The 8,853-nt window shown below is 45.8% G+C and overlaps 3 protein-coding genes across 3 annotated transcripts; 1 reads left to right on the forward strand and 2 right to left on the reverse strand.

Annotated features, from left to right (window-relative positions):
• Positions 1–295: 295 nt before the first annotated feature.
• Positions 296–3,201, forward strand: FOXG_19376 (uncharacterized protein; the record flags this gene model as incomplete). Its single annotated transcript, XM_018399589.1, has 5 exons — positions 296–571; positions 688–1,151; positions 1,206–2,135; positions 2,191–2,558; positions 2,603–3,201. The coding sequence occupies 5 exons, from the start codon at positions 296–298 to the stop codon at positions 3,199–3,201; spliced, it is 2,637 nt and encodes an 878-aa protein (XP_018242745.1).
• A 99-nt stretch (positions 3,202–3,300) lies between these two features.
• FOXG_06742 (uncharacterized protein) lies at positions 3,301–4,155 on the reverse strand (the record flags this gene model as incomplete). The annotated part of the gene is made up of 1 exon (XM_018385403.1): positions 3,301–4,155. The coding sequence occupies one exon, from the start codon at positions 4,153–4,155 to the stop codon at positions 3,301–3,303; it is 855 nt and encodes a 284-aa protein (XP_018242746.1).
• Positions 4,156–7,127: 2,972 nt separating this feature from the next.
• Positions 7,128–8,191, reverse strand: FOXG_06743 (uncharacterized protein; the record flags this gene model as incomplete). Its single annotated transcript, XM_018385404.1, has 2 exons — positions 7,128–8,073; positions 8,157–8,191. 2 exons carry the CDS (start codon positions 8,189–8,191, stop codon positions 7,128–7,130), a joined length of 981 nt encoding a protein of 326 aa, XP_018242747.1.
• Between the last annotated feature and the right edge of the window lie 662 nt (positions 8,192–8,853).

Genomic DNA, 8,853 nt, shown 5'->3' on the forward strand with positions numbered 1-8,853 from the left:
TCCATTTGGTGGCAGACGGACCCACCAAAAGACAATAGCATGACCTTGTTTATGCAGGATTTGCTGTCAGTGCATTCAGCCCGTAAGCGCTAAGAGGCAGTGAATCTCTCGATACCTTGACGCAGTTGGTACCGATACTTCTGAAAATATTCGAATGGCTTTTCAAAAGTTCTTACCCCTCAATGGCCTCAATTTGAGCTGATGGTTGGTGAAGACATATGTAGCAACCTTTTTGAACTTTCTGCTTTTACCATCTTTGTTGTATTCTTATTATGGAAGCTTCTTAATCTCGAAGATGATTTTAGAGTACGAAACATTGCTCTCAGATGTATCTCGTCTTTTTGCCTCCCCTCTTCCTTGGTCATGCAATGCAAGTTCAAATGATGCAGAACGCATTATAATCGAAGAAACCGGAGCGTTATTGGCGGTATACATGGGAGAGATTCCTATACACCTCGCAAATAAAAACACACTAAGCGATGAAAAGCTTGACAGAATTGCCTTGCTGCTGGCAAGTCTTCTCTTGAATCTCGAAAATCTTGTGAACGACGACATACCCCTCTGGAATACAGTACGTGAATTCATATTATTCTCCAAGTATTGATCTGTAGCCTGGCGCGGTTCTGTTTCAGCAATACATTGTGAAAGAACCTTGGGTAGTACTCTGAGTGCTGACAAGTCTGCCAGTCCACGACGGAAGTAGCTGTCATGTTCCCAAAGCTCAATGCATTGCGTCTTTCAATCCAACGAGAACCATCTATCGATACCTGCGCTCGATATCTTTCTCTTCACCAACAACCCATCAAGTTCAAAGCCACCCGCCGCCGTATTTCGGGTATCCTTGAAGACATTAAAAGGACTACAGGTGATCGCCCTGCAGAGTCAGTTGTCCAGCCACCGATGGATGCACCGATAACACCTGTACAATTTCATGAGTCGTTTTATACCTGTACTACTGGGGTACTTGACGCCTTTCAACATCATCTCAAAGTCTGTGAGCCACGGAGTTCTAATCACAAAGCCTTTCTCCATCTCAAAGGTTCCCCAAATTCCGGCATGGAAGACCAAGGGGACCGGGTAGATATCCTGCTAGCAATATGCAGCCTACAAGAAGCTTGGCAAGAAGTACGATGCGCATTTTTGGGTTGCAAGTAAGTGCCGCCTACGGCCAGGCTTAAAATAAACCTGAGACTGACTTCCTCCAGGCCTCTCAGCACCCCTCCTGGGGAGCCAGGCTGCATCAGAAGTATTTGTGAAGTTGCTCGTGAGACATACGAATTCGCTGGTGTTGTCGAAGTCCATGTTTGCGAGCAGCAAATTTTTAATAAGTCGATCGAAGAGACAGGGACGCCATATTCCAACGCAGTCCCTGCTATTACGCTCTCCAATCTAATGGACAAGGGTTTATTGGCGAACCGCTACACATTCCCAGAAAAACATAAGCTTGTTCTAGCATTCAACCTCGCCCAGTCTCTGCTCCAACTTTATTGCAGTCAATGGATCCAAAAGGACTGGACTGCAGAAGAATTATATTTTTTGTACGAGACTGACAAGAAGAAAGTTCACAATATTCATCAACCATATATCTGCTGCTTCTTTGACGGGAGGACTTACAAATCCGATATCGAAGACAGCTGGCACAGATATCCCTTTATACTTGCCTTTGGCAAGTTGCTCTTTGAGATAGCCGAAGGCAAACCCATTGTGGTTGAAAAATCGAAAGACGGGAGATTCAGCCTTCTCAGGACATTAAACCTACGATTCGAGAAAAGATGCAAAGATTATTTCTCGACGGACTATTCTCGGGCCATTCTTGGTTGTCTGAGATTTCAGAAACTATTGCAGGAACTTACAGTTGGTAATGAGCTAATAAAGTGCAGACGTGTTATCCAAAAAGAGATTGTAGAACCTTTAGGCCGAGAGGTCGCAAGGTTTAACAATGTGACCCCTGGTTCTCAGGACCTGGATTTGAACGAGACATTTTTTCTGGACACAGCCAACAGCCAAAAGCAAACAGCAAGATCAAAAGACTTGGACAGTTTAGAACACGCCTGTTCTTCTGTCAATGAGGCCCCAAGCCTTCCAATCAGGCTCCTGCAGTTCAGTGATTATTCGGAAGCTTCGTCGGAAGAGAAGTCTGTTTCCTATTACACCAAAATACTTTGTACGTTTGCTGAGTCCTTATCCTAGAAAGAACTTTGCAAGGTCCTTCCTGAAACGATTTGAGGAGTTCAGAACACATCATGTCTCACGATCTGAGCAAGCTCCACGGGTAAAGATCGCGGTTCTAGATACCGGCTTAAATCTTGATGATCCTAGTATCCGTGCTTTACGGCGTAGGATAGAATGCTGCAATCGATCACGGGAGATCAACAGCTATAGAAATCCGATAAGGGAAACTCGAAACTTCACGGCAGACTCGGACGCCGATGCAGAAGGCCATGGAACCCGAGTCGCAGGGCTTCTTCTAACAGTCGCACCAGAAGCTGATGTTTATGTGGGAAAGATATCTCACAAAATGACGACTGAGGTTTCTGATAGAACGATTCTAGAGGCACGTACCTGAGTTGTATACTGTGATCAAGGACCTACTAACACGAAGGGAAGGCTTTTCAATGGGCTATTGGTGATATTGGTGCGGACATTGTTTCCATGTCATTTGGATTTGTCGCAGATCCTGTATGGAAAGGTGACATGGACCGAGCGATCCGTAGTGCGTATTTGTCGAACAAGCTTTTATTTGCCGCGGCATCCAACTACGGAGCCAACAAGCGTAGAACGTACCCGGCCAACGCAACGACAGTCTTCTGCATACACGCGACGGATGGGAACGGAAACAAAAGTGGAATGGACCCTGTTCCTCTTCAAAACAACAACAATTTTACCACGCTAGGGGTAGCGGTGCCGTGTGGCTATACAGATGGAAAGGAGAACTTTCTCAGCGGGTCATCTTACTCGACCCCCATTGCGGTAGGAATTGCTGCAAACATATTGGACCAGGCGGGAGTATTGCAAAGAAATGGAGTGTTAGATGTCGATCAGCGTAAGAAGCTTTACGGCTACGACGGCATGAAAGGAGTCTTCGAACTTATGGCATGTCAGACGGACCGTTATGATTACCTGGCACCTTGGAATCTTTGGCATGGGGCCGCGGATTCGGATACAGTATGGGCTAAGATCAAGGAAGTACTTAGGAAATAAACTATCAATCGATCTCAAATCAAACGTGGTTGTCTTCAGGTGGGAAATTTCTGAATTGAAAGCTATGGATAGCCCAGGATCGCTTCAGACTTTCTGCATTCATGCAAGAATAATCCATCTAGACTCAGCTTCATCCTCAAAAGACGTTCCATCAACCACTACCATCTCATCGTCGAAGTCATCCAAAGCAACCTCGCATCTAATGTCATCGCTCAGATCCAGCTCAGGAGTCTCATCCTCCTTGAGGACCTGGGAACCATCTTGCATGGTAGCGCCCTTTACTTCCACCTTGTGTTTGACTTCTCCAGACTTATATGTGATCTTACGCAACCGCAATGCCACAACACAGTCATCGCCTCGCTCGAACGAAAACCCCTGTGCTTTCGTAGAGTGGGTACCCATCTCAAGTCCGCCTGAAGCTGGATTCCCAGGGTGCCCAGCTCCAGTAGACATGTCAAAACCACGCCGCTCTTGATGGGAAGATTGCACAGATACTTCTCGGCCGACTTTGATACCGGTGATCATGTACACCGGTAGAGCAAATCTCGCCGATCGCATGAAGGACCTTATCACAGGCACAGTCATGCTTGAGCGGATGTAGTCATCGGTCGGGTTGAAAAACATTGTTTCGAGGGAACCGAAGCTGTAAACCGTGTCATCGTCGAGTTCAGTATTGACCCCCGCATTTGCGCCAACACCAAGGACTGTAGAGAGAAACTTAGCCCAGATGCCAAATTTCCCACTGAATAACTCTTTACGTGTAGCGGTAAAGCCTTCCATTTTGTGCGGCCCATAGATCTCATCTGACGAGATCTTCAGGCGTTGTGTTGGGCCAGCGTTCAGCGGGTTCAAAGTTGTTGGATTATCCAAGATGTGGCCGAGATCAACTGGGCCATATGGAGGTGGCGGGGTGGTGAGATCGGAAACAAGGATGTAAGTGTTCTTGGTCGCCATTGTGCAACTCTTGCCTATGTCCCAACCTATATCTAGACAATGGAAATGCCACGTACTCTGTATTGAAAAGGCCATGAGCTTTTTTCAGCTCCGCAGATGCGGCTGTATGCACGTGCTCTGGAACTACTGAAGCATCCAAAGTACCTCGACTTTTCAATGCAAAGCCAAGGCGGGGCGCCTCGGCGGTAAGGAATGCACTTCCCAAGCCTCATCACATTGTCTTGGCTTGCAGGCTTCGCCTCCTGCGAATCATTGACCGAAGTCTCGTCTCAGTGGCGGGGGTCAGTTCCACTCAGCGAGACATAGTACGCGCCATACTCCGAATTAATAATTAGTTTTAGCATTTATGTATCTCTTTGAGCGGCACAAGGCATCCACAAAGTCACGACAGGGGCGAGGGGCCAATCAAAATGACCGCAACGGGTGGTACCTTCGCACACACCTAAATTAGTGTGTGATATAAGTACCAGCAGTAGCATTGTTACAAATCGCTACATCACATACTTTACAACCGTACCTGCTTACTGGACCTCGCGAATTTCCTGAAATAGGCTGTAAATAGCCTCCTTTCCCTTCCTTTTTTTAAAAGGTCGTGGCTGCCCTTGCCGAAAGCCCTTGCAAGCTAGGCAAGGGCTTGAGCTGCCCCTGCCTCTGTAGACATGATTGATATCTCAGAGATATCAATCAGCATTGCCGATTGATCTCTTCGTACCTAAGCTAATGACCACCTGCAGCAGAAGGCTTTATTATGAGAATTGACAGTCTTGATTCATCAGCCGCACCAATTAAAGAGTCTTCCGATGGCTTTATTCCTACAGGATCATCAGTAGGCTCTTCCATTCCGAGGTTGAGTAATGATGGGCTGACAGGGTGATCTCCAGATGATCAAGGCAGCACAATTTACCACTGAGTTTCCACTTCCACTCGCCGCTAAAGGATCTACACCGGGGCGGGCCGATCTTGACTAAACGAGTTCTAATATTGCGAGGTTGGCTTTTTAACTCCCCAACCATTAGCTTCTAGCGTATAATACTATCATAACCGAGGGGCGCTAGATGACAACTGGCATACAGCCGCATTTATCCGCCCTGTCATCGAGCTTGTTGCCTGCTGTCCGTCCCACATGTCTTACTACCCCGCTTGATCAAGGAAAGGACAGTCAACATTCAAGGCTTGAGTGCAAACTTCATGGATGGCCTTTTGTCGACGTTGGTCGAGAATATGCAATCACTCCACTTTCAGATGTCCCGATGCAACCAACAATTGCACTGTCATGAAGCACACTGTCATTGCTGTACTTACGGCAAAGGAGAGAAGAGACAATATGGTGATTGGTCAAAAACAGGAAACGTAGTGCATCTCTTAGGGCACGGACCATCAAATCGTGTATCAGGACCTGATACCGAGGGTAATTGGTACAGTAGGGTAAAGAGAGGTAGGCATGACGGGATCCGGATCTGACTATTGTTGCTTATAGTATAATCGTAGGGTATAGGACCTGGCGAGCCCCAGGTGGTACTGTTAATAGAGCTAAATCAGAGAAGAGGAAATAAAAGAGAAAGAGAAATCGGGGGGTAAATAAAACTGTAATGACATTATCTGAAATAAGCAATTATGGATAACCAAGCAACGTGCACGGGCCAGTTGCGTTGTATCCTGTCATGTTACCGCCACGACTGCGTACAGTAGGGTGCGGCCTGTGTGACGGACTGTGTTCTCGCAGCGATCTATCACCAAGTCTAATGCCCTCATGGTACACGATATTTTCTGTTCATCCACGTAGGAGCTCCTAATACACAAATCCCCTTGCTGGCACCCTTGTGCCATAACATAGTCTGACATCAATGAATGTCGATCTGGTAACCGCGTCATTGCTCGTAGGATATCACGTCGAGCGTTCTCAAAGATGACCCGCCATTGAGTTCTCTCTGGCCATAGGCCGGTAGATGCAAGAGCATCGCTGCCCAAGTCCTTGGCACTCATGCGTGGCTGATTCATCTGGTCAAAAAAATTCTCCTCTCGCTCTAATACATCACTTAGATGGGCGCGCGCCTCACAGTTCAGGCTTCGGACGTCTTTGCTCAAATCAGGCCGAGATGACTTTGCGAGTCTTGCTCCCTTCTTCGATTTTTTAGTTTCTTGAAGGACCTCGAACCATCTGCTACCTTCCCGAGAAGGAAAGAACCGTTGACAGGCGACGCCCTCGATCCATGGTAACTCAGCAGCCGGCTCCAGACCTGATATTGGCCTTCCTCTCTCTCGTGGGTTTTTCCAGAGGTGCTCCTTCATACAATGGAGCCTCATCTTTTGGGCTTGGCGGAACATACAGCCACATTTCCGGCACTTCCGTCCGTCCAATCTCGGTGCAGCAAGGCAAGAAATCGGTTCAATCGGTATGTATGGTAATTGAAGTTTAGCCTGGTTTTGGAGAAGATTTGGGATTGCGTTGACCTGCTCGACCAACTTGCGCCGGCACTCCAGAGCAATGTCATTGTGTTTTGTCCTGAGGTGTGTGTTAACCTCGTTAGGGAGGGTTGCAAATCCGCATAACTCGCACACTAAAAGTTGATATTCTGGAAGAATAACGAATGGGTAGATTGGGTTGGACGATTGAGACTGCTTACTAGGGTCCATTGTCTTCATTAGCAAGAAACTTATTTTACTGCGATTAGGTATATGCTTCCCTATATCTCGGTCTTGGTTAAGGGAAAGATCTCTATAAACTATTTAAGAAGATTATTGCTAGTAAATGTACACTGTGAATTACGCGTACTCGCGCCCTCTCACCAACTACGTGTCTTGTGATTAATTTAATTGACCCTGGTCTAAATGAAGTCTACCCCTAGCATAAATGAAGTTTACCCCCTGTGAAACTCAAGCCTACTCCCTGTCAGGTGGGTCTAGAAATTAAATTCTACTCCCCTGTAAAAATCAATTCTACCCTGGGTTGTTTGGCATAAAACAAATGAATTCTACGTAGAATTGATTTTGGTATGGTGCACTAGGCTTGGGCTATTCTTCTCTGCTTCCTCCTGGCTTTGTCCCTGTTGCATCTTTTGCTTGATAGTTTTGGCTCGTTGGTCTACAGCGTATTTGATGATACAGAGACGAGAGATGGCCATAATGGCAGAAAGCTTTGGCGTGAAACCCTCATAGCCCTCCCACGTACCGTCTGCCCGCACACTAAGAACAGTCAAGAAGCTGACAAGAACGCTGTCATACTCCGTGTCCTTAGTGAAATGGTCAAGAACAGAGATATATAGCTCGAGAACGGCAGTTTCTAGTAGATCAAGAAGTCTGACAATCTCGGGCGCTTCTGGATCACCCCCATTTTCTTTCCAAGCGTCAGTCAAGTCATCTGCGTGTTCCATCGTGGCATCGTAAGCTCTCTGTTGCCGTGTGCTGAGTTTGAACGGTGGTCTATCGGCTTTATTCTCAAAAGACATGCATCGGACAATGTAAGCAAGTAGCTGCTTGACCACAAGTGCATACCTCCTCTGTGTCTCGGGCTTGAACCGGAAATGGAATGGCTTTGTCCTCTCTTTCATCAGTTCTTTGCGATTGACCTCAAATAGAGCGTTCCAAGATACAATATCTGGTGTAATGACGGCCTTGGCATGGTTAACCAGCCGATCGAATGCGATGTGTATGAAGCGCAGTTGAGCATCGTCTGACTTGTCTGGATCATCCGGATCCACTTCGTATTCCATAGCAATCAAGCCCCTCAAGAAGTCCTTTTTCCCACTAAAATCCTTCAAGTGGACAGCAGAACCAAGCCGGCGAAGCCACGGATTCGGCGCAGTAAAGTCATTCTCCTCATCGATACGCTCCGCTTCTCGACTTCGAATATCTTTACCCTTGCTCTGGAACGCATCAATGGCCCTCTGGAGTGCGGCTTGTGACTCGTTATCTTGGGCCCTTGATTATTCGAGATTCAGCCCTCTTGCCACCTCAAATAGCTCGCTTCCCGGCCCACTAGAGAATAGTCGTTGATAACAGACTCCTGTTCTCCACGGACTGTTACTCCTTTCTTCATCTGTCATGGCAGCTGAGCGACGTCCACCTTTAAGTTCCATGTCCCAATCATGCTTAACCCTGAGATGTTCTCGAATCCGCCTCAACTCTGCGCCCACATATGGGCAATTGGGCCGAGACGACGTGCTTCGCTCTGGGATAAACTCACAAGGAAATAGACTGTAAAAGAATAGGTAAAGCAGCAGTTTTACCGAACTCCTAATAGACGAGCCTAGAATACTGAAGAAGGATTTTTCTGAGACCCTGAATGCACTCTAGTTACGTAAAACCCTTTAACGTGGTTGATAAGCGAGCGACGCAGACAAGTAAGCGACGCACTACCTTATATACCTTAAAATCCAGTTTTTAAAAGCTTATAAAAAACTTAAATTAAGTCTATAATAGCTATAATTTTAATAGCTTATATGTAAGTCTTAAATTAAGTTATACTATTTTTCTTAAACTTTTTAAAAAATTATTTATAGCTATAAACTTAAAAATCTATTTACACTGTAAAATACACTGTATTTTAAGTTTTTCTATATAAAATAAAATAGAAAAGAATATTAAAAAAATATATTTTAATACAGCTAACTATACTCTTTTATAAAATATTTTTATTAGATTTTTAGCTATTTTATTTAAGGTAAAAATCCCTATAGAGTAAGCTATTTTTAGCCGTAC

This window comes from Fusarium oxysporum, chromosome 3, assembly GCF_000149955.1.
Source record: "Fusarium oxysporum f. sp. lycopersici 4287 chromosome 3, whole genome shotgun sequence".
NCBI lineage: Eukaryota > Fungi > Ascomycota > Sordariomycetes > Hypocreales > Nectriaceae > Fusarium > Fusarium oxysporum.